At 43.7% G+C, this 25,301-nt stretch overlaps 1 protein-coding gene across 2 annotated transcripts in view; it reads left to right on the top strand.

The window, feature by feature from the left end:
- ric1 (RIC1 homolog, RAB6A GEF complex partner 1) overlaps positions 1-25,296 on the top strand; it is a 34,188-nt gene extending 8,892 nt beyond the window's left edge. The window contains exons 3-27 of one of the 2 annotated variants that reach the window (XM_051072909.1): positions 8,689-8,768; positions 9,771-9,878; positions 11,790-11,935; positions 12,157-12,293; positions 13,154-13,242; positions 13,953-14,041; positions 15,140-15,284; positions 15,432-15,480; positions 15,885-16,055; positions 16,181-16,393; positions 16,699-16,737; positions 17,346-17,456; positions 17,599-17,688; positions 17,786-17,946; positions 18,673-18,811; positions 18,902-19,018; positions 19,117-19,524; positions 19,602-19,913; positions 20,084-20,242; positions 20,733-20,869; positions 20,986-21,266; positions 21,380-21,592; positions 21,722-21,899; positions 22,008-22,196; positions 22,312-25,296. In XM_051072909.1, the coding sequence (XP_050928866.1) occupies positions 8,689-8,768; positions 9,771-9,878; positions 11,790-11,935; positions 12,157-12,293; positions 13,154-13,242; positions 13,953-14,041; positions 15,140-15,284; positions 15,432-15,480; positions 15,885-16,055; positions 16,181-16,393; positions 16,699-16,737; positions 17,346-17,456; positions 17,599-17,688; positions 17,786-17,946; positions 18,673-18,811; positions 18,902-19,018; positions 19,117-19,524; positions 19,602-19,913; positions 20,084-20,242; positions 20,733-20,869; positions 20,986-21,266; positions 21,380-21,592; positions 21,722-21,899; positions 22,008-22,196; positions 22,312-22,627 (4,077 nt within the window). In that variant the 3' untranslated portion in view covers positions 22,628-25,296. Of the gene's footprint in view, positions 1-8,688; positions 8,769-9,770; positions 9,879-11,789; positions 11,936-12,156; positions 12,294-13,150; positions 13,243-13,952; positions 14,042-15,139; positions 15,285-15,431; positions 15,481-15,884; positions 16,056-16,180; positions 16,394-16,698; positions 16,738-17,345; positions 17,457-17,598; positions 17,689-17,785; positions 17,947-18,672; positions 18,812-18,901; positions 19,019-19,116; positions 19,525-19,601; positions 19,914-20,083; positions 20,243-20,732; positions 20,870-20,985; positions 21,267-21,379; positions 21,593-21,721; positions 21,900-22,007; positions 22,197-22,311 lie in introns of both variants that reach the window. The other variant, XM_018685202.2, reaches the window with a different exon arrangement.
- The last annotated feature ends 5 nt before the right edge of the window (positions 25,297-25,301 follow it).

Genomic DNA, 25,301 nt, shown 5'->3' with positions numbered 1-25,301 from the left:
TGATTATCATCTAGTTCTGGTGTTCACCCAAAACAAAAGCAGCACAGTGTTGACGTTATTCTCCAGTGTTACAGCCTTGATAAAGAATGTCTCAGAGCACTTTGACACGGACAGGCACCGATAATGAGAACCAGATGTGTAGTGATGTAATAGATCGAAAAGCTTCACACTCCACCTTTTGCAAAACTGGGGACTGCTGAACTTCATAACACTTCAGCCTCTGACATTTTCTGCTCTCGCTGCCATTACTCATGATTGTTAGCTGGGCACCCTGCAGCAGCTGAGATAACTGTGTGAAGGAAGTGTCTCGTTGAGTAATCTCACACAAGGCAAGTGCCCGAGTCAGCAGATGACTCAATCAGCTTCCAAAGGCCATGTGATCAGCATCGCACAGGACGCCCGCCAAGACTCAGAACAGAAGCAGACAGCATCAAAACAAACCGCACGCAGAGAATTGATTCATTAGAATCATTAGCGTCTACTGGAATAATCTACTGCTGTGTGTTTGCTTGCATCCAAGTTTTCAAGTAGGGGGCGGGCTGTGACTGTAAAAGTGTTTGCAGTTCAACATGAGAAAGTTTGTCAACTTAATTTTTTCTTTTGAATGCATTTCAACCAAACTGCATTTACAGTAGGTCTCCAAAGAGACCACAAGTTTAAATACAGCTCTACTAGGCAAGTGTTATCTGTGTCCATGTGATGTTAATTCTGCAATCGGGGGTCTGCACGAGGCTCTGTGCAGACGTTCAGGTGTCTACCAATTTGTTGTGTCTGGGCATACTTGTCCATGTAGGGTCAGCCCACCAACTGCGCATGCCTCCTCTAAGCGGACTAGAAAGAGTATAGTAGCGAACAACTACATCTTGCTGCTGTCCACAGCTGTCCACGTGCGCATCCACACACTAGTATAATTGAGGTTTTAGTCTCTACATTCCTGTAAAACCTGCTTGATCATGTATAAAAATAGAACTCAGGCAGTGTGTCCCAGAATAAGAAATGAGCCATGATCGATACCGCAACTAATCAGAGTCAGAGTTTCTTATACATGCACTTGGAGATTTAGCTCATGACTGTTAAGTCCATGCAGTTCAGTGAAACGTAGCTTAGTTCTGCTTCTTTTATTTCTCATCAACAACCTCAACCCAGATAATCTTTTCGTGAACGCTGCCAGAAAACAACAATACCATCAAGGACAGGGATGCAGTTTTAGAAGTCAGCGTGGCAGACGGCAGCATGTTTGTCCCCAAACACCATCACTTATCCTTGAGGCTGTTTTGTTGAAAAATACTGTGTGCAGGTGTTAAAGGGGCTACAACACATGTAGTCTTGTATGTGCATGAAGTAACTTTTTCCATTACAGTAGTATGAAATAGTAGTGTAAATATATTTCTTCCTCAGTCAGAAATGTTTTCAAGTTACAAATGCCCTAGAAATTAAGGCTGCTGCAAAAACAATGGACGGAAATTTTCAGCAGGCAACGCAGTTCCCAGAGGTCTCTAATGGTGTCGTGTAAATGCTTTGACTGCCGGTACATGTCAACAAAGAACTGGCAGATTGATTTAAAGTAGCGAGGAAATAGCATCATTCATTAGAAAATATTAACCTCTCAGCCTCTTAGTGTCTGTCTCTGCCTCTCTCTTTCAGTCCTCCCTCTCCCCAGCCCTCCCTCTGGCACAGATGCCAAAGTACACACGAGTGAATGCTGTGAATGTGTCTGGGAAAGCAGTAAGTCAGGCTCTGTCCCAAGCCCACCCAGCCAAACACAACAGGGAGCAGGTGCAGGAGTTACCAAAAATACCAGGGCATACTTGTTCACGCACTTTTCCGGGCACCACAAACGCAGACTTTGGTTCTGACTCTCGATCGGTGGTGGGGGCTAAAAGTTTATGTGGGGAGGAGTGGCTTCAGTCTGTGTTTGTGTGCGTGGGTGAAGTGTGTTCAAACAGTTCATCCGTGTGGCAAAAATGCATTGCAGGCTACATGTGAGCTGCAGCTCTGACTGTTCACTCGCTGTTCTTTCATGCTGTCATGATTATTGGTCCCTGACGATTATCAGCTCAATGATCAACTTCAATCATTTCATCTAACCAAATCTGATTTTCCCTTTTGGAGGATGTTCTCTTTTTGCGAGGTGTTTTTTTCCCCCTTCTTTGGGTTTATTTCTTCTGCCACTTGCACTTCCTTTCAAACAGGAAATGTTTTGGCCAAGAGGTTTGTTAATTTTGAAACAACGGTTTATGTGTTGAGTACCTACATTGGATTCAATCTCACAACGCTCAGAGGAAGTCTAGTTAATTTGAGATCTACTACTGACTAGAAACTGCTCTTCTTACTCCGGTGACGTAAAGTTTTTAAAATTTGTGTTGCATTTTGCCCGTAACTTCTCTTGAAGTATGAATAAAAGCAGCTAAAGCTGAAAACAGTGTTGTGTCGATACACTTTGCCGCTTACCCAACTATGACCCCAATGTTACCGCAACCCCACCCATTTATCTCTACTACGCCTTGCCATTGGTGGTGGGCAGTACCACAGAATTGGGTTTCAGTCCGTTACCATATATGTAACAGCTAATGTAACATCATGTGAAGGCGAGAGATATGTCATGATTTCTTAAGTGAAGCAGCAGAGATGCAAATAAGACCATAAGAAATACATGATAGGGTAAGTGTATACTTTAAGTAAAGGAGGTGTCATCAGATTTGTGGACTAGACAAGTCATCCTGTCACAAATGTCTGTTTTACACGTGCAATTGACTCCTGAAATTCTCTGGCAATTCCACATGTCAAAACAAACCTGAGTTGTTTTTCTGTCCGAGCACGCACAAGGTCATGATGACATATAAAATACATGTCTGAATGTTTGAAGTCTACTGTATACCCACAGGATACATGGTGACAAGAACCCATAACTTTTCTCACTCTCATTAGTATTGTAGTTTAATTATAGGGTGAGCAGACTTGTCGAAGCCGGGGACTGCACAACAATCAAGACGAACGTTGCCCAGGCAGTAGTCCCTACCAGCTGTTTCCCAGATGTTTGGCCACTCACCCACCCCGCAGACCTTGAGGCTAACGTAATCACCCTCTTTAACGATGGCTAGGACTATCTTTAGCTATGTGTGTGTGTGTGTGTGTGTGTTAGACAGAGAGTATTAGAGAAACAGTAAAAGCAACTGACAGAGTGAGAGGGACAGACTTTTTTGTGTGTGGCAGGAGTCAAGACAGGACGAAGTTCCTCAAACAGGGGAAATAGTTTTTAGCATTTAGCTCCTCTTGTGTGTGTTTTGGGATCTGTCCGAGGCCAAAATGTTCCCTTTCTGTTTTTAGACTCTCACTCAACTGTTCTCAGAAAAGTGTTTTCACAAAGACTTTTTTCTGGTGACAAAGACTTTGGTGCAATAGTAGGAGCATTCATTTTGTAGAGACTGCATCAGAGAAGTGTTTCATCTCTGGGAATTATTAAGGCTTTACTGTTCTCCTGTAGCTCTACTGGATTAGGTGTCCACTCCTTGATCATGCAAAGCTGGTATATTCTGTCGTCTTCAGGTCTAAACCAATTCTTATTTATGCATTACTCCTTTTGGCTTTGCACTTTCACTTCTCTGCTCCCAGTAACACACCAGTTTACCCAAGAGGGATGAACAAGATTTAGCCACCTAATGCACATAATTCCTCTCCTTGTTAGGAAAGAAGAGGCATCAGTTGAAAAGTAACAGCATACAACGGGGTGGTTTTTCAGTTGCTGTCTTACCCCAGTCCTGTAATTTAAAAAAAAAAAAAAGTAAATTAATGGCGATGAGATGGATCAGCTGTCTTCTCACTTTAAATAAAGCTGCAGTTACACATGCTGCAGTAACAGATACACATGACAACATCTGTGCTCTGCCACTGCATGCTCGCGCACTGTTTATACTTGTTTGCAGTCCAGGCCGGTAGCTACTGTCGCTCAGCAGAACACAAGTGATTTTTGTTCACTCAGGAATGTTGCATGCATTTCTGTCCAATGTGTTTTTCAATAACAGCCAGCGGTATCCATTGTGTGAGTGGTGACAGTTTTGTAAAAGTGCACTTAGCTTCAGGGACACAAGCCTGTGTGTGTGTGTGTGTGTGTGTGTGTGTGTGTGTGTGTGTCTGTGGACCTCTGGAGCCTGTTTAAACATGCAGAAGGAAGGCTTCAGTACACTATTACACTACGTATAGTTTTCTGCTGACTCGCCTCTTTCTCTGCAAAAACTTTCAAAGTCTGTCTTTCCACTTGCAAGCCCGAACTAGAGTAGTTTCCAGTCAGCTATTTCCTCTTCATTTCTATTTGTTTGTGTTTTACAGCAGTGTAAAATCAGTCCTTTGATGCCCCCCACCCCCACCTTGCAGCATCAAGTCATGATAGCTGGTTTAAATGGTGTCAACTGAAGAGGAGGAAGTCTTACTTGACAAGGACTAAAACCCTGTCTTGAGTCTTACAATTACAGCATCATCATCTACTTTGTACCTCTCATATTCTAATTACTCAGTGTGGATATGTGCCCACAAGTTATTAGTTATTATGAAAAAACACATTTTCATCTACTGCAGTAATCTGAAACCCACATGTACATTTGCTCTATGTCCTTTACCACATTTTAAGCGATTAAGTGAGTAAATCTGATAAAGGGAAGCAATGTTTATTGATTACATGACCTTTAAAGAATTAGGTTACCACAAATCACATGACGTTAATGTATGGTTCTAGCTGTTTTCTGATGTTTCCAGTACGAGGGAGAGAGACAGAGTGGCCTGTAATATGGTTTACTGGCCTTTGACAAATCGGTGAATTAGCCACTTGTTTTTTTGTTATATGAAGGAGAACCTGTGATTGGCATTGCAGTCCTGTATCTGCAGTAGAAACTGAGATGGTTTTGGCACTTGTAGACAAATCCAATTTTGCAGACTCACGAAAGACTCCTGAGTGTATTAGCGACCGGTCCAGGAGCTGCTGGGGGGGGGGGGCTTTTTGTATCTCAGTTGCCTGCATGTTGTTTGGAGCTTCAGCTGACAACGACCAATATCCTGGCTTTTCTTGCATCATTGATCTCTGCATGTGGGAACGCAGCAGGATCGCCCAAGAGTCCCGGAGACAGGGGATGCATCTCAAATGTGGCTTTCTCCTCTTTATCTCCTGTCCCTTTCATCCACAGTTTTACACTTATCTGACAAGACGAGTCGAAGTAAATCTAATCAAAGTCCCATGAAAAGATGAACGGGTGTGCGAAAGCTTTCATGTATATGGTGTGATCAAACTGCAGATGAAAGGCAGGAGATGTTGAGAGTGGGAGACACTACAGAAGTTTTTCCTAGGTTGCCAAATAGTTTTCCTACCCCTCCCCCTCCCATCTTTGATACTTCACTGAGATTCCCTGCCTCCTGTAATTGACATGCTTTTGAAGTGCAGTAGCTCGCTAGTCACACTCACATTTCCTCCCTGAGCCCACACGGCCCTTTCCTCTGGGAAGGAAGCCTTGTCGGGGTTTGTGAGTATATGGGTAGTTCAGTGGGGAGGCTCCTGTGATCTAAGACTTCACGTTGACCCAACTTCCAGTTCATGTCATTTTCCTCCAAACTTTTAACCGGATATATGCAAAATAGAGTATTTCAGCTGGCCTGTGCAGTTGCTTTAACAGCTTAACACCCCCCACCCCCCACGGTGATTATAATTGTTGGCAATCAAGCCGTGGAGAAAAAAAAGTATTTATATGTGAGAGCTGTTTATAAACGCTTCATTGTCTATTCTGTGCAGATCTGGAAACAGATGCAGCTTAAAAATGTCTAAACATTTCCTGTTGTTAAAAAAACAAATACAGAGCATTGTGCAGCCTTGGTGCAAGTATGTACTCCTTGAGTGCTTACTCGTATTCGTATGTGGACTATATGAGTAGATTAAGCTATAATAGCCAACTAGGTCAGTTTAATGAGACTGTGTCCTGTGTCATCATCTTGACTATATATAGTGCTAACTTGAAAACGATGAAGTAGTTACATGTGCAATCTCGGTGCACAGTGACTTTTCTCAGCAGACCAAAGTCAGTATAACAGTGACCTCTCCAAGTTCACTAATTTCACTTTGATTCATTTACATAGAAAATCAGTTGAGTTTGGGTAGTTTAATTTGAGTTTTTTGTAGGCCCTGATGGATGTGAAATCAAGCACAGACAGTTTATAATCAGCAGCACCTTGTTTGCGATATTATTGTTTGTCACACCAAACTACTTTGCACATGGTATATCAGTTCATTACCACTTGATAAACCACAACCCTGTGTTTTTCAGTATATTGCCCTTTGACTTTCCAAAACTACTAACTACTGCTACTACTAATACTACTTGACTTTCCTGAGTCAAGCAAAAGAACCAGTGTATCACAAGTGTTGACACAGAGAAGTGTAATGCAGGCAGCTAATGTGAGGTACACCATAAAATGTGTTTTTAAACCATGTTATGTGCCCGCTTAGGCAAACAACTAGCGGGTCTTTTCTTTACCAGCGTGAGAAATGGTGAGGGAGGTTGGGGGCTGTGAGTGTTTTATGATTCAAGTAAATAATGCCTTTCCAGGGTGGGGATTTTTATGCGCACATGTGCAGTTTGTCACCGCTGTCGTGTTTCGCAGTCAAGCAATAACATGGAAATCTTTTTCACTTGAGTGCCCCTACTGTAAAGTGTGGAAACTTCTTACAGTGTGAAGTTGATGTAAGGATTCAGCTCATCAAATCTGGGTCTGCGTGGCTGATGTTTGATTTATATGTTGACCCTGTCATGGCTCTTTGCCTCAACAAATATTTGAACAGTAACGTTTGCATAGAAGTTTTCTGTCGGAGACAAAGCTTTGAACATTTTGCCACAATTATTACACGATTCATGGAAATGACCACAATGCCAGTTAATGCTATTGTTTTGGTATTTTTTGTATTATCAGTCCTCAAATTAGCCAATAAAGGATCTTTTTGTAGATTTAAAGCTTTTCCTTCATATTTTGTCCTAAGAAGTAGAAGTATATAAAGCAAACTTTGTAGTTATTGGCTATTTCTTGTCTCTCTGAAGTCGTTTTTATGTCTGTTAAAGTGTTGTTGTTTAGCCGTTTTCTCCTTTGAGTCCATCAGCAGCTTTGTGGAGCTCCCAAGGCTGCTGATGGGTTTAGCAGGCCTCAGTCTGGCTCCATGTCCTGTCTCTGGCTGTGGGTTGCTCTTTTCAAGTCGAGCTTCATGTTGCTGCTGGCTTTATCCTCTCTCTCTGATTTGGGTATTTCTTATTGCTGTGGTGACGTTTTGGCCCGCTACCAACAGCGCTGTCACCACACTAGAAAAGTCAAGGGTTACTTCAGTGCGCCGCCACAAAATATGAGCAAAACAATGGAATAATAGTGAAACACAAGTGAATAAAACATTGTCAATAGCAGAATTATGGTTCGTGTGTTGAACTCACTCTGGTTCTGGGTGGTTCTGTTGCATGACAGAGGTCTTTTATTTGATTTTTTTATGCACAGGCGTTGCAAAACCATGCCACATTATCGCTGACAGTGGAGTCTAGATCAGGTTTCGTGTCATGTTTCAGTCTACAGGCTCAATTTCAGCAGTTTCCCTGGCAGCATTGTGTGCGTCTGCATATGTGTGCATAGTTGTGGAAAAAGCCCTATTGCAGCATTGTACTTTACTATTATTTTGACATCATAGATAGTGTGAGCGTCTCCACAGAATGGAGCCTGGAGCGTGTGCGTGTTTCAGCTGTTTTTAAATGCTGACAAATTTGTTTTTGAGCATCATTATCAGTAAAAGCAGCAGTTTAGACTTGCGCACACAGTTAGGGAGATGATACAGTACATAATAATAAGCTAAAACTGCATTTAAATAAGTCTATTTAATTTTAAATTCAGGTTTCAGAATTAATGAACAGGCAGCTCAGCCGGCTCGGGACAGCAGTGCAGGGAAATGTCAAGCAACATTCCCTGTGAATACAAATGTTTAATTTACTGTGGTCGGTTGTGTTGCAAATATTATCCTTTATTGCCCTCACTTAGGAGATATAGAAAACAATTTGAATGTGAATGTGACAATTTGAATGTGAAATACTATACTTTACTTTGGCAAGTAATATAATCAATGGACTCAGATGAACTTGGCCAAGACAAATACATTTACATCAACTAATACAGGTGTGGGATTTTGTTTTCTTGAAATAACCAGCATGATTGAAAGGTCTAGATCTAACAGGACACACTGTAATTGATAGGAGGCAGCCAAAGCTGGACCCAGCCGTCATCCAGTTACAGAGCGGCAGTTCTGCTATTTTCAGTCTGAATGCAGCCATAAACACACTCTCTGTCTCCCTCACTCCTCTGTGATGGTAACATTAGATTATGTTTTTATTTACTGATAAACTCTCTTTTCTCCCCCCCCAAGTCCTCTCATTACTTCTCTCCTTGACTGCCTGAAAAGGCATCGAATGACTTTGCAGTTCTGTGATGACATTCAAGTGATAAAATTTAATTTTACTTTTAAACTCTCATTCTCATCCCTATTCATTTTTACAGCTTCTCTGTGTCTGACATTTCTCTTTCCATCTCCCTTGTCTGATAGTAAAATAGCCGGAGAGAAAAATTCATGTGAATTTTTTATTTTATTTTATTTTTTTATAAATGAAAGTCCTTTTTCTCTGTTTGCAGACTGCCAAAGGCTACATCCTCCTGTTTGATGTGCTGGGTGGAGGGGATGACAAGTACCTCTATGAGCCTGTCTATCCAAAGTGAGTGCAGCACACATGCAAACTCTCTCTCTCTCTCACACACACACACACACACACCACAGTGATACACACCTGCTGCTTACTTAAAAAAAGAAAAAGGCCAAGCTGTAGCTTTCAAGGACGATACACCATCAGCAAATCATTCAGCCCTTAAAGAGCCATTAACCAACTGCTAATGACAGTTCTAATGGCATTGCTGGTTAGAGCCATAGGATTAATTCATATGCACACTAAGCCTCAACTGCTTTTTTTTTTGCCCTTTGGGTATTTTTTGCTTGCTGTGGTTTTTCTTTGGTGAAAATGTCAAGTTCCTCATAACACCCAGTGTGTGAAACCAGCAGAGTCTGGCAGCTGTCAGTCAGCGCAGCTGGAAAACAATGGAATACAAGAGCACTTTACTCCTCAATCCTCTGATGTAGTATTATGTGTGCTCACGACCAAATGGGTAATTTGCTGTAGTTAATAAAAGCAGGTAGTGAATGATTTAGAAGGTAAGTGCTGCAGCTATCACAGCATTATTAATGTGACAAATACACAACATGGCCAAAAGTATGTGGACAGTATCAGAAAGCCATTTATTTATGGACGTCACTTTGTATATGGATGCACAAATTAGGATGGACACTGTTATCTAAAATACAGTTGTACATTGTAGTTTCAGTTAAAGGAAAACTTGACAGGGTCCAAACCAAGAACAGTCTCTGCTCTGCTCTCTCCTTTTACTAAACCTTCAGTTCCTCTGCTTTGTATCATTCACGAATCCATGTCCTTGGCGTGTGTGTGGTGTTTGTATGCCTTTGTGTCTGCAGTGTGTGTGGATGTGTGTGTCTTCTACATTCCAAGACAACATACCAGCAGAGATCAGGCGAGTCGGGGCAAATCAAGTGATCTTTTTTCAGCCCCACGAGTTGAAAATTAGTTGCATTTTGGGGAATTTTCAGTCCTTTTCTTCACATCTGTAAAACTAATATGTGTATTTTTTTCATTAATGCCTTTGCACAGGGGAAGTCCTCGTGTGAAGGTGACCCCAGGTTATAAGGAGGAGCAATGTGCCCCCGCCTTGTCTTTAGAGATGAAGAAGCCTGTGGATCTGGAAGCCCCCATCACCAGGTAGATACTATCTTATCGTCCTTCTCTCTGGTTCAGTGTGTTTCTTCCTGTTGTGTCTGCCCCACACACCCTTATTCTTGGAAGCTGCACATTCACACAAACTGAAACCTCCAATCCTGTGTATCTTAATGCAAGTGCTTCCTGTAAACTAAGAGAGAGTGTTTGTTTTTGACCATCCCCCTCTGCATAGCTTAACAACTGTTTATATTTTCCCATACACACATTTTCCTCTAATTTCATATCATTATTAGGAAGTCCTCTGTTAAAGGCACTACAGAAGTCAAAATGTTTGGTTACCAGGGTAACGCCGGTTCTCTGAAAACTGGGTGAGGTGTGAGATACCGAGTGACGTTTGAAAGAGAACAAAATATTTTCTAGCGTGTGTTATTTTAGCTCAGGGTATTTTTATTTTGGGTATTTAAAGAAATTCCACCATTAGTTGTAGCTGCCAAAAGTGACCCCGCTCCTTTGTGCATCTGTGAAGGGCATTTGACTCAGAGCAACAGTTTGAAAAATTCTCTTCTGCCTCTCACGGAAAAGTCCTCATCGGCAGCGAGAGATGGCCGTCATTTGTAAACAGAGAGGCCCGCAGTGAACAGTGCATAAAGCTTCAGAAATGGAAGGGTGCTGAGAGAGAGAGAGAGAGGAGGAGGAGTGATGGACAGATGAGCAGAGGTGGGAGGACGGGTTTAGAGACTGACGAGAGGCAAGAATGACAGAAGAAACAATTTGTGCTACCTGCAGCATCAATAATTCAAATCAGCCTCAAACATGAATTTTGCACTCAGTATCAGTCAAAGTCATCAATTTAATGACACTGATGAGCAATCAATCTCATTAAATATAATGTAGTTATGACCACACTTGCTTGCTACAGCAAATGAAGTGTTTCTGTTTTGTCTTATACATTTCAGTCCCCTACGTAAAATTTCTAACCAAATCATCCAGTCTTCATATAGGCCTATAATAAGCTTAATGTGCACTGTGAAAAAACAACCAAGAGGTCCCTTGTTTATTGTTACCATAGAAGCTTGTGGTGCTTTAAATGAGGGTTTCTGAAACCTAGTCTGATGAAAGAGAAGAAATAACTGAGGCCAAGAAACAACACTCAAGTCTATTAGATAAGTTCAGTTCTTTTTTGTTCCAGTTCTTTTTTAGTTTCTGTCTTCTTGTTTCTCACCTCCGCTGTTATCACCCCCACATCCCACAACTTGATGTCTTTGTTTGCCGAGTGACAGGAACTGTCACTCCACCAGTTTTCCCGCGCAACTTTCTTTTTGTTCGCATTTTTGTTTATCTTGCGTTCTTATTGTCCGCGTCTCTCGTGCCCCCGTGTTCATCTGTCACATCTCCTCCACTGTCTGCACCAGACAAGAGATTACAGGGTAGTCATCTGAGCCAGAGCGCGCTTGTCGGCATTTCACAGGCACAGCTTGATTGTGCAGGAGATGAGTGGGTGTCTCCCGCTGTGAAACTACCGTACAAGTCCTTGCCTCCTCCACAGTAAAAGTCCACAGTGCTTCACACCCTTTGTCTCTATTTATCTCTCTGCTTTCTGACTCCTGCTTTCCTCTCTTGGTTGTCCCTTTGTGTCATCTTCAGTCCTAGGCCTCTCATGCTAAAGACAATGAAGCGCTACATTCACACACACACACACACAGTTCCCTAGTGTGTTAGGAGACTTGGCAGTGGCAGCTCTGTGGCCTCATCACAGCTGGCCAGGCTTCACTCAGAGGGCACAGCTGGATGACAACTAGTCCACTGTTTTCTGACACTTTGCTGTTTGTTATCTCACTCCCATCCATTCCTACCTACTGTCCCTGCCTTTTTTCTTTTACTACCTATTCTACTTTTTTTTCTCTGTTTTGAATCAAAATGCCCATCTGTGTGTTTCCTCTTCTTCCCTACCAGTCTGCAGTCCCTCCAGGAGGATTTACTGGTGTGCACCGCAGACGGCTACCTCCACGTGCTCCACTGGGACGGGCTTGGCAGCAACGGACGCAAGGCCATCTGCCTCACCACGATCCCCTTCTCGCTAGACCTGCAGTCTGCTCGAGGTTAGCGACAAGACCTAAACACAGGAGAAGACAGCAGACCTGGTTCTAGTTGCCAGCATGAACAGAAGCTGCAAACCACTTGCTCTTGTATTAATAACTGCAGCTCCTGATTCTGTATCTTTGTTGCATTGAATACTTCATATCTTCATATCTGTATTTGTGTGTGTGTGTGTGTGTGTGTGTGTGTGTGTGTGTGTGTGTGTGTGTGGGGTTATGTGTAGGTGGCCCCTCTCTGGACCTGGAAGGAGTGTATATCCGTTGTATGGAGTATTGCGTGACCCTGGACGGCTTCGCTGTGGTTCTGAGTGACGGACGCCTGGGCTTTATCACGCCGCTCAGCAACACTATCACTGCAGACGTAAGAACTCCCATAGACACATACACACACACACACACACACACACACACACACTCATACACTCCCTATTAATGTGAAAATGTCTTTATAAAACTTGCAGATAGCCTGCAGTCTGTACAGGTTATGTCTTCTCTGTGCAAATCAGCATATGACATGTTGAGCCCATGTTTCTGAGTAGGTCATGGAATCCATTACCTGCCATGTTCCAGGGTATTTGTGTATGAAAAACTCTATTTGGGCATCACTTAAGGAACAGATGTTAAAGCTAGTAGTAGAAGCAAAGTGAACATGCTGTGTTTAAGAGTGTTTAAACAAGTTTTAAGATCAGAGAGAGAGAGAGATGCTCTTTACGGTTCAATTAAGTTTGATTTAATGACAGCAGCAAATGGAGATATACACAGAGCCATTTACCAAAATCCAAACTGGTGATACAACCTGTTCAGGTCAACAGCTTTTCATATTTTAGAAATAGGGCAGCACAATATATTCTTTATTAATGTCATGATAATATGATTCAGCACATCGCCCGCAGCTATTACTTTATCTTGGCTTGATTTGCGCAGTGATGACTGTGTCTGTAGGATGTTTTTTTTTTTTTTTTTTTTAATTTTTTGGCTCAAAATGACACTCTTGAAATTGAAAAAGTGGGTGTCGAGGTCAGCATCGAGATATAAATGTGTTCAGACACAGATTTTTGATTAGAGTTGTGGCTAAGCAGTGTGCTGATAATATGTGCTTAGAGTTTCATTTAGACTGACTGTTGCTGGTCAACAACTGACACAATCAGTTAGTTGTTATTGATTAAGGTTTCATATATATATATATGTGTGTGTGTGTGTGTGTGTATGTATCTCCAGCAGCTGCAGGGCGTCTGGGCAGCAGACGTCACTGATGGCACCTGTGTGGCTGTCAACAACAAGTACAGACTGATGGCCTTCGGCTGCGCCAGGTACGCCTCCTCTGTTTGCATCTTTACGATACGGCATTGGGAAGTAAACTGGGGTGCGTTTGTTTGCGTCTACGTGTTACAGAGATCGATTATTGTCCGTGTGGTGTTTGTCCACTGTGAGAATCTGTCAGTTTGTGTTTGCAGAGGCTACCTAGTGTGTGCTCGTCAGAAACTCCTCATAGATTGTGCAATCTGCCAGCTTGGCAGGAATTTCTCTTCCTCATTGCTCCGTACTTCTCCTTCTTCATTTTTTGCTACAGTTCTTCTGTGTTTTGTGCCTTATTGGAACAACATGTGCACTCACACGGTGATAATTCAAGCAGTCCTTTGCAGACAGCAAGAGAATTGAAGCCTAGAATGTTGCAGTACAGGGAGAATACACAGCTCTTTGTGGTCAAGCTAAACATCTTTGTCTATTGAGTGCTGTGATCATTATTCCTACACCTTTGAAACCACACTTCCAGATAAAAATGCTGGTTCCTCTGATGTAGATAAGTGTGATTTTTAGTGATGAACACAAAAACAAATAAATTCCTTGACCTTATGTTGTGTTTTTTTTAGAGGTGTGTGCATGCTGGGAAACCACAGAAGTGTAGCTTTGAGATATTGCTCCGTATTACAGTCATAGGTCACTTGGACTGGCAGCAGCGTTGTGAGCCATAAGCCGGCAACAATTTATGGCTGTTAAAGTGTCGTTGTTCTCATTACAGCGGCTCAGTGCTGGTGTACATGATAGACACCACAACAGGATCCATGCAGCTGTCCCACAAACTGGAGCTCACCCCAAAACACTACCCAGGTATCACCCATCCCACTTCCCAGCTTCTTTGTTTTGTCTTTGCCCTCCTCACTTTTGTCTGTCTCCCTGTGTCATCCCCCTACGCAAATTCCTCTTTAAGATAACTTGCATTCCTTCAGCTGTCTCCCTCCTGGGTGTGCATGTCTGTGTTTCCCCTCAGTTCACATCTGTTTCAGCCGGGCTTCTATAATTGGGATTTAAAGCCATAGCTCCACCTAGTGGGTGAGCTGCCGTGTAGGACCATCAGTGAATCTTGTCTGTTTCCAGGATATCTGCAAGTCATGAAAAGCCTTGGGAAAGCACTGAATGTAGCTGTGGCTGTTAAATCTTTTTTTTTTTTTTCAAAGTTAAATAAACTTGAATAAATTAGTTTTAATTGGTTATTTCATCCATTCATTTTCTGCTGCTTATCGAGGTTGCAATGCTTTAATTAAGTGTTTTATTATGAAATGTTGTTTTAAACTGCTGAGAAATAATGACAAAAAATTAATGTAGTAATAAATAATACCAGGGTACATTGTCTCTGCTACTACTTTCCTAGTATTTATTAGCATTATCATGAAATGGGTACTAAAATCAATTATAAAAGTTCTTACATTCAACTTGGTGAACCATGCAAAAACCTTGGTCTTTCTGCTGTTTGACACTGAAGACTTAGCATTAAGACACACACAGCGTTCTCCTTCAGTGCTTAATAGCTCCATAGAGATGGTCTCCGGTTACAGTTTTTTTTCTGCTTATTTCATAGTCTAAATCAAATTCTGTGTGAATTAAATTATGTTTTATCAGAAAGTCATGCTCAATGAAGCCATGAATCATGCTCAGTTACTGCCATTCAGAGCTTCTGCTTCTGATAACATTTGACAACAAAAGACCAAACGTTAATGAGCTCAGTTGATCAATGAAAAATGACAATATATAAAAATAGTCCTGGTCACTAACTGGAACATGTTGGAGAAGACAATGAGACGTACAGGAGACAAGACAGTTCTTCAAATGCACCTTTTGCAAAATCATTCAATTAGTATTTTGAACAATGCAACAATAACTGAAGTGCTCTGATCTCTTACAACTGCTCTGAATCCTTTGCCTCTTCAGACATCTATAACAAGACGGGCCCAGTCAAGCTCATCTGCTGGTCACCTGACTACAGCGTTGCCATGGTTACATGGGAGTGTGGCGGCCTATCTCTGTGGAGTGTCTTTGGGGCTCACCTCATTTGCACTCTGGGAGAGGATTTCGCGTGGGTGGACACACATACTCACACACACACATTCGTGCACACCTTTTAGTGTAATTTCATATTCATCATTGTTTCTTGTTTTTGTTTCTTGTGATTTAAAAAAACATCAACATTTTTGTTTTTGAATTTTTGTTTCTTCCCCCTCAGGTATCGTTCTGATGGTACCAAGAAGGACCCCATTAAAATCAGCTCTATGGTTAGTGCAGTTTTAATACTGTCCCACTGTCTATGTTATAACAAAGTCTGTATTTGAAAAGCGTATTGAGGAGATTTAAAGCTGCAAATAATCATATATATAATGACAGCAAATCAGTTAAAACACAGGTGCTTGGGTTGTGGTTATGTTTTGTGGCTAGAATTCAGCCCCCACTCAATCCTGTTATTTACAAGCAAATTGCTGTTCATTGAAGTGGAACAGATGTAACACACAGGCTGAACACCATTAATTAATTGCATCTGCTCCAATTAGAATAATGAGTCTTTCTTAATTACGTGTTTTACTTTGTGCATATTAAAATGATTTCTCTACAAATTGTTGAGAAATGTTTTTGATTTGTTTTCACCAATTTGTAACGAAACTTGCACTCTTGCCATTTCCAGAGCTGGGGAGCAGAGGGGTACCACCTATGGGTGCTCCCTAACAAACAAGAGAGCAGGAGGCAGGAAGAGCAGCAGGAGGTGGAGATGGTAGAACCTCCTCAGTCCTTCCTGCAGGCCGGCATACTGCAGTTCCACTTCATCAAGAGTGCCCTCACAGTCAACCCCTGCACGGTGAGAGGAAGGATGGAAACATATTATCAGTTTTGTGTACACACACACACACACACACACACACACACACACACACACACACATTAAACATTAATGCTCTGTTTGCTGCTCTCTCATCTTTCCAGAGTAACCAGGAGCAGGTGTTACTCCACGGCGAAGACCGCCTCTATCTGACCTGCGGTGACCCCACGCAGGCCCACAGCACCTCCGACTCGCACCCGCACACACACTTACACCCACGAGACGGCAGCCCGCTGCATCACCCCCCCAACCCCGACTCCTCTCTCTCTCAGGGACTCAGCACTTTACTGGGACACAAGCACTGGCACGTGGTCCAGGTGAGGACGCACAGTCATCACACCGATGATATACAGTGATATAAAAAAAGCTGAATGTTTGGCACGTTTGCTTGGAAAAACAACTTATTAACCATTAACTAACCAATAATCCATTATCAAAATAGATACCAGTAAATGCAAAACAGCTCAATCAATTAATTGTCAAATTACTCGAGCTCTAAAGAAAAGCAACAAATACCTGTGAGCTTTATTCAACAAGTGCCTTGATCTTGCTTGTGTGATACTGTAATTCAGTAGATATGAAGTAAAGTTCATGCTCATGTATTCTTTTTTTTTCCCTCCAGATTCACAGCACATACCTAGAGAGCAACTGGCCTATACGGGTAAGTTTGGGAACGTGTGTTTGTGATTCAGCTTCCTGGAGCATCAGGTCAAGTGTCAGCAAAGTTGTTAGTCACAGAAACGTGCATTAAATCATCTTTGAAATTCTTTCCCTTGGATGCGGCACTGCTGAACTTTCTGGCTTTGACTTTGATGTTTTGTGAACATCTGGTACCACAAATGGGTTAAAACAAATGGTTAATTACAGTTACCATTTCACCCAGGCTACATGTGTGCTCAGACTCTAAGAACAGCAATATTTTTGAGTTTACAAAGCAGTAATGTTTACGAAGCAAACTAATTACGCTGTGATGTGAAGTGTGTGTACATAAGGAGAACTATGGTCATATAAGGTGTGCAAGCTAGAGAAAAAGATGTATGTAAAGTTATAGTCTTTTTGCTCTTGGAGAGCCTGAGGGACCAGGTGCTGTCACAAGCCTATAAACAAAATATGTCCGTACACCAATGGTCAAAACTTTCAACCCCTATGTTTAGTTTGCTTTGTGTATTTGTATTCTGTGTCAACACTTATACTTTTATTGTTTGCGTTTTGTGTGTGTGTGTGTGTGTGTGTGTGTGTGTGTGTTTGTTTGCGTGCATGTGTGTACAGTTTGCAGCCATAGACACAGCAGGCCAGTGCATGGCTGTAGCAGGGAGGCGGGGCTTTGCACACTACTCATTATTCACAAGGAAATGGAAGCTGTTTGGGAATATCACTCAGGTATGTGACACTGTAAGACTGGAGGAGGAAAATTCAAACGTAACCCTCTCTGAATAGCAATTACCAGTGAACGACTGATGCCTGGAACATCAGGATGAGAGTGATTATGTTAACGTGTGTGTGTGTGTGTATTCCTCTGTAGGAGCAGAACATGACGGTGACGGGAGGTCTGGCTTGGTGGAATGACTTTGTGGTGGTGGCCTGCTACAATTTTATAGACCAGCAAGAGCAGGTGAGACTGAAGCACCACTCACGTCACCATTGTTCCTCACACATCCCGATTATTTCTTGACTAGCCTCCTTACGATGTCTCCCTCTGTTGTCCCTAGTTGAGGCTCTATCAACGCTCATCCAACCTGGACAACGCCTTCGCCTCGGTCACTAAGCTGCACTCAGACACTCTGCTGCTTAATGTCTTCAGAGACATGGTCATCCTGTTTAGAGCTGACTGCTCCATCTGCCTATATAGCATAGAGAGGAGGAATGACAGGTGGGTCTTAACTTCAGAACTCCATAGCATTCAGTATTAAATATCTGACATTGATCTTTCCCCCCCAAGGATAATCTTATTTGTTTGTATTCTGCCAGGCATTTTTCCAGCCTTGTAACATTAGACATGATGCACCTGTTGTCTTCTACAATTTATCCACAGTAAAGGCAGATTTCCAAAGTTAGGATTGACCAAAATTCTTCACATCTAAGATCCCAAACTTTTGAGCTCTCAAAACAAAAAAAAAAGTGCTAGTACTATTTAGAGCTGACTCTTTTTTCTAAACTGGATGCTGTTCTGCACATTCAGCATAGTTTCTTCTTTTCACACACTCCAGCACCTGGGAAATCCCTGGCACCAGTAGTCATAATAGTGTTGGGTAACAGTGTTACTCAGTGATATTTTCCCTTGGGAAAAGAGGCTTTTAGTTAAAGCTACTGTCACATGACAGAATTGGGTCTCAGCTTTATGTCTGACACTGTTTGCAATGAGCAGTGTTTGCCCAGCCTCCCAACTTTAAAACATGGTCTCAACTCGAATTTAATTAGAGGATTTAAAGTAAAGTCATTTAAATCAGGAAAAAAGTTCTTTTTCCAGCATTTCAGAACATAGATGGTCAAAGAAAATGAGATTCTCTGTAGCAGTCAAATGCTCATGCGTTACTGTTTTTTACCTTTAAGTCATGTTTCTGACTCGCCGTGTGTGTACCTGTACTTGACGTTCCAGTCCAAACCCGTCAGCCAGCGTGGAGTTGCTGCAGGAGGTGTCAATGTCTCGCTACATCCCTCACCCGGGCCTCGTGGTCTCTGTCACGCTCACATCCGTGCGAACAGAGACTGGAATCACATTGAAAGCCCCGCAGCAGGTAACACAGGAGCAGTTACACACACTCACACACACCAAGTCTCTGTAGGTGCATGTCTATACATATTTTATGTGTTTGTGTCTGTTTGAGGCCTGCATGGCAGAAAGCATCATGTTGAATCTGGCTGGCCAGCTGATCATGCTGCAGAGGGACCGCTCTGGACCACAGGTACGAGAGAAGGAGACTCCTGTTAATAACAAGAAGCTGGTGAGTTTGAAACACACACACCTGTATTATGTAGTTTTTGTGTGTCATGCCCTCATCTCGCCACAGATTCCCCGTAACAGTTTTTCTTTCTCCCCTAGCTACCATTTTGTCCACCTGTGGTGCTGGCCCAGTGTGTGGAGAACGTGTGGACCACCTGTCGCTCCAACAGGAAGAAGCGCCACCTGCTGGAGGCCCTGTGGCTGTCGTGCGGGGAGGCGGGCATGAAAGTGTGGCTGCCGCTCTTCCCCCGAGACCACCGCAAGCCCCACTCCTTCCTCTCCAGACGCATCATGCTGCCCTTCCACATCAACATCTACCCTCTGGCCGTGCTGTTTGAGGATGCCCTGGTACTGGGAGCAACCAACGAGACCGTGCTCTACGACGGGCTGCAGGGATCCTCGGAGCCCCTGGAGGCGCTGTTCCCCTACTGCACCGTAGAGAGGACATCCCAGATCTACCTCCACCACATCCTGAGGCAGCTGCTGGTTCGCAACCTGGGTGAACAGGTACGTGGAGCCTCAAATACACACACTCATACACCAAAGTCCACTCTTTCCACTCCCTAACGTTCCCTCTTCCGCAGGCTCTGATGCTGGCTCAGTCATGTGCCTCCCTCCCCTACTTCCCCCATGTCATGGAGCTGATGGTGCACGTAGTTCTGGAGGAAGAGGCGACGTCGCGGGAGCCCATCCCCGACCCTCTGCTGCCCACCGTGGCCAAGTTCATCACGGAGTTCCCCCTCTTCCTTCAGACCATCGTCCACTGTGCCAGGAAGACAGAGTACGCCCTGTGGAACTACCTGTTTGCCGCTGTGGGAAACCCCAAAGATCTGTTTGAGGAGTGTCTCATGGCTCAAGACCTGGACACAGCAGCCTCTTATTTGATTATACTGCAGGTAGTGACTTTTGCTTTTCGCAACATGAGACTAAGTCCACAAAACCAAGTCTTACTTATAGTCCCATCACAAATACAACCTCACTAAAGTTGTTTACAGTGTCACGTTAACATAAAAAGCTCCAGTCTCCATCTTTCTCTGTTCCCTTCTCGTGTTCCCTCCCTGTATAGAACATGGAGGTTCCAGCAGTGAGCAGACAGCATGCCACTCTGCTCTTCAACACGGCGTTGGAGCAGGGCAAGTGGGACCTCTGCCGGCACATGATCCGATTCCTCAAAGCCATCGGCTCGGGGGAGATGGAGACTCCGCCCCCGACACCCACCACTCAGGTAGGGCAGTTCAAATCATGTCAATACAATGTTTTATTTTTTTCCCCTGACTATAGAACTCACTCATGATTGGAATTCTTTTCCAGAAATTTCAAGAAACTTCTGCTGTTGCAACTTAGGCCACGTTGACTTACAGGAAAATGAATCTGAAATTCCTATTTAAGAGAAAGAGCCTATTCTGCAATGTAGTTTTCAGCCTGAAGGCCTAAAATGGATTTTGACAAGTCTTGAGATAATGTGGTACAAAATTAATGTTTAATTTGTTTGTGTGAGACCGGTACAAATATATTCATTCATTATATTCACATTAGAACAACACTTGAGCACACAAGTGTTTTGACATTTACTAACAATTCAGCACAAACACATGACTCATGGAAACACAGCACAAGTGGCTGCCAACATATTTTGTTGTGAATAATAAGCTGTACTCGGTACTGAACTATAAACCTGAAATAATTGAACCTAATGATGTTTATCTGTGTGTTAGGAACCCAGCTCAACTGGGGGTTTTGAGTTCTTCAGAAATCGCAGCATTAGCTTGTCTCAGTCAGCAGACTCCATCGCTACAGGCAAGTTCAACCTGCAGAAGACCTTCAGTATGCCCGCTGGACCCTCTGCTAAAGGGTATGGACACACACACACACACACAATGGAAGATTTCGAGTGACTACTGTCCTCCTTTGCTCACCATGTTCTCACTGTAACCACATTTCGCTCTCTCTGTTTTTGATTCCCGACAGTCGGGATGTGGAGTGTGCGGAGAACATGTACATCGACATGATGCTCTGGCGCCACGCCCGCCACCTCCTGGAGCAGGTACGCCTCCGCGACCTGGGATGCTTCTCAGCACAGCTGGGCTTCGAGCTCATCGGCTGGCTGTGCCGCGAACGGAACCGCGTGGCCCGCGTCGACGACTTTGTCTCGGCGTTGAAGAGACTCCACAAGGATTTTCTCTGGCCGTTTCCCGTTATTCCCGTGGGAAGCCTCAGTTCCCCTCTGAAGAACGGACGGTGTCGCACAGGTGACATAGAGTTCCTGCTGCCCCAGTTCAAGCATTGGTTAAATTTTAAGTTACGTTTTAGAACACTTTCGACCAATATTTCATGTTTGTTTTTTTTTTTTTGTTTTTCATAGTGCTGAGCACGCGGCTGTTGAAGTCGCAGTCAGCTGACAGCCTCTTGAACAGCGACATGGACACAGCGCCTACTCAGGCAGCTTCCACCAACCACATCTGGCAGGACGGGCTGGGGCAGAGGGCCAAAGACATGGACACGGCCTCGTCTGCTCACTCCAACCAGCATTCACCACAGACACACGACGCCTTCCTGTCACTGCTCACCAACAAAGGTAAGCATACCTGAAGAGGTAAACTCTGCAATGGGACTCAATCATCTTAATTGTCTTGTGCCAGCTGTTTTTTTTGTTTGTTTGTTTGTTTGTTTTTTTAAGATTTTGTCTCACTTCTCGTCCCCCTAGTGGAGGAGTACAGCATCGGCTCGGCCACAGACCTGACAGAGACCAGCTCGGTGGTGGACGGGGACTGGACGATGGTCGACGAGAACTCCTCCACCCTGAGCCTGAGCCAGGCCGAGCTGGAGCACATCTCCATGGAGCTGGCCAACAAGGGCCCGCACAAGTCCCAGGTGCAGCTCAGGTGAGTCCACTGTGGTCTTGTTTTTTTTTTTTTTTTTTCATTTGATTTAATTCAACATGAAACCAAAGCCGGCAATTTGACGGCTGTGTCTCTTCTGCGTCTGTCCAGGTACCTCCTCCACGTGTTCATGGAGGCGGGCTGTCTGGAGTGGTGTGTAGTGATCGGTTTGATCTTGCGGGACGCAAACGTGATCAAGCAGGTGATTGGCTTCCTAGACAGCCCAGAGGTTCCACAAGAAACTGTGCAGAGTGTCCGGAACGGCTTGTTGGCTGTCGATACGTGGGCCTCCACTGACTGGTGGGTATAATGTGTGGCCTGTCCAGTTACAGCTTAAAAGTAAAGGTGGAGAATTTATCTAACAGTCATGTCATGCTGACTTTTTTTCTCTCTACCAACTCTCATCTTTATCCAGCCTGGGATACAAACCGTTTCTCAACCTGATCCAGCCGCAGCTGCAGCAGCTGATGGACTCAGCGTCGGAGCAGGTGCAGCCCGAAGCCTTCCAGCCCACCAGCCAGAGCTCCAAGCTCGGCGGCCCCGAAGGGCTGGGGGGCGCCGCCGTGCCCCGACCCGAAGACAGCAGGGGAGTGGCGGCCCCTCTTGGCCTGGCCCTGCCTTCCCTGGAACCCGCGGGAGGTTTTCCCCGGCCCCCCTCCGAGGACTGTCCCCCCGAACAGACTGAGGAGCAGGGAGAGGAGGAGGGAGCGTATGACTGCACCTTGTCCTGAAGCCAGGGGTGGGGGGGCGGGGACTCTTAACCTGTGAACTCTGGAGGGGAAAGAGAGGAGGAAGCGGCGACAAGCAGCGGCTGACTGGAAATAGACTTTATTTTTGTGTGTGCCTGAGCGTGCGTGTGTGCGTGTGTGTGTATGTGTGTGCACAGAAAGTACCTCTCCTGCAGGTTCTTACAGTCAGTATTATCAGCTCCTCAGATTTGCCCTTTGTGTCGACTAGAGCCCCTGTGGATACTGAGCTACCAAGAGAGCGACAGGCACAAAGACATCACAGCACAACCAGAGACAGAGTTCAGTCTAACAGGCCTCACTTTACCAAAACGTTAGAAAAAGGGGGTCGCCTGTGTCGGATTGTCGCGGTGTTCGGAAGCTGTATAGCAGCACAGGAAGGCTTTCCATTCCAATACAGATATTTTGAGTGTTCATTTTTCTTTGGCACTCATTCAAGTGCGATTGGAGACTTTAGATTGTTTTTTTCTTGTTTTTTTTTTCCCCCACAGTCCAGGTAAATAGCTCCATTGTTTCCTTTGATTAATGCGAGAACCAGTTCAAAGACAAAAGAACCTGAGCGTATTGGATCACAGCATCATGCTACATCGCTAAGTATCGTGTAGAACAATGCTCTCGTCATGAACCATTTACAAGATGCACTGAAGTGTGTCGGAGCCTACGGTTAAGCATGCAGTTCTGTTTGTGTGCACAAGAGGTGTTTCATACTTTCATACCTCATATGATTTTAAATATTTTGTGATACCTTTTTCAATAATGTAACAGTGTACAAGAGAACATTATTTTTCTACCAATTAACACCTTGTCCCTCCTGTAAGGAAAGAAAATGGTATGAATTCTGTGTAATTCTTGACCTTAAGATTTCTAAGAAAATGATCTCGTGAGAAGAATCCGCAGTTGCGAGCGCAGGGCTAGTTTCTTAACACTGATCCCCCTGAAGTCTAGGCCCCAAAGGTGTCTGCGCGTGGTCCAGGTTTTTAGACACAACAAGCAAAGCAGATCAGTGTTCCCGGGGTGAGCGGCAGTTTTAAAGCTGTGGAGGGATGAAGGAAAAAACAAAAAACAAACACATGCTAAAAAAACCAAACTAAACGATACTTTATCCAGCTTTTAAACACACATTCGGCTTCGAGAGATTCGAAATGTGTTTCCTGCCGAGGCAGATCGTTGATATTGTGTTATTTAAGCCATCCTGCTCTGTAGATTTCGTACCTATCCCTTGCTGCAGGAGCGCCACTCGTCAGTAGCGTTAACAGTGACGTGTCGGCATCACTCTGAAAGAGAGGATGAAATCTGTCAGTAGAGGAGCTGTTTAAATTTAAACCTTAAACATTTCGTCCAGTCCATCATACATATCACATCCCCTGGACCGTCTGAGACAATGATTATCCATTTTGCCGCATGCGTTTTGTATGTGTGTGTGTGCTTCTTTGCGTGGATTTCTGGATACATGTGTACCAAGTATTGATAACGCGTCAACATGTTTGGTGACCTTTATCACATGGTGTTGATTTTGTCGTATTAGTCATCATTATTACTATTATTTATTGGCATCATAGCTGAATGATCACCGCTTAAACTTGGAGACGTGCTCGGTGTGTTTTTATGACTGATAACAAACTTTCCCCCCCTTTTAGTTGTAATCAAAGTTGTGTATTGGCTCTCTACCATAAGCACTAAAAGGTTGTTCACTGATATGTCAGTATTATATTGTGCAATGTATTGAAATGTTACTCAGCTTTATTTTTTGTGTTCTTTTCTGTTTGTCCCCCCACCCCACCCCCCACATCTGTTTGCTTTTACTTTTCATGATAGACCAAATTATATTTTATAGATACTTTTTTTTTTTGGCTGTCTTGTCAGTGTGTACAAGATGAGTTGGGTGTGGTATCTGTTTAAATTTAGATTTTTAAATCGTTTTCTGAACTGCCTCTATTGTTTAGGACGCTCTCTATTTACAAAGGGCAAAACGACTTTGCGGCATGCAGTGCTGCTGTCGCCATTGTACTGTTGTCACTCGATGTAAAAAAAAAAAAAAAAAAAAAAAACCCTGTCGCACCCTCGTCTCCACTCTGAACAGGCCTACAGCCACACTACGCTGCTCCGCTGTAAGCTTTTACTTGACTTGAAAAAACGGTAACTTGATGAACCAAAGACTTTACGTCCAGAGGCCTTCTGTTTTGCTTCGATTGAGCGCTTGAGTCATTATGCAGAGGGAACAAAACCTCAAACACACACACACACACACACACCAACACACACACACCTATCATTAGAAACCTAACCATCAATGCTCAAAACTAATGCTGACAGCATATGAGACAATTTCCTACGGAAATGAATATTGCAGATCTTTTATGGTTTCCTTCTCCGCGGGCGAGGAGCGGTCAGTCAGGTCAGGTGTGTCTTGTGGTACTCGGGTGTCACGTTCACTCGGAGGTGGACGGCGCTCCCTCCCTCCTGTGTACAGTTTAAAAGTATTGCCTGTTTCCTGCCTCAGGGTAAAGTTTTTTATTTCTGGGTCGGGAGCAGCAGACATCCTCAATGCAGTGTAAAGATACTCTCTTGTACATTTGCCTTTTCTACTCATGTTTGGTTTTCTACTTCATTTTTTTTCCTTGTACATAAAGATCAATAAATTATTTTTAAAAATGGTTCT

This window comes from Lates calcarifer, linkage group LG9 (assembly GCF_001640805.2).
Source record: "Lates calcarifer isolate ASB-BC8 linkage group LG9, TLL_Latcal_v3, whole genome shotgun sequence".
In the NCBI taxonomy this organism is placed as follows: Eukaryota; Metazoa; Chordata; class Actinopteri; family Centropomidae; genus Lates; species Lates calcarifer.
This window is presented reverse-complemented; position numbering and strand designations above follow the sequence as displayed.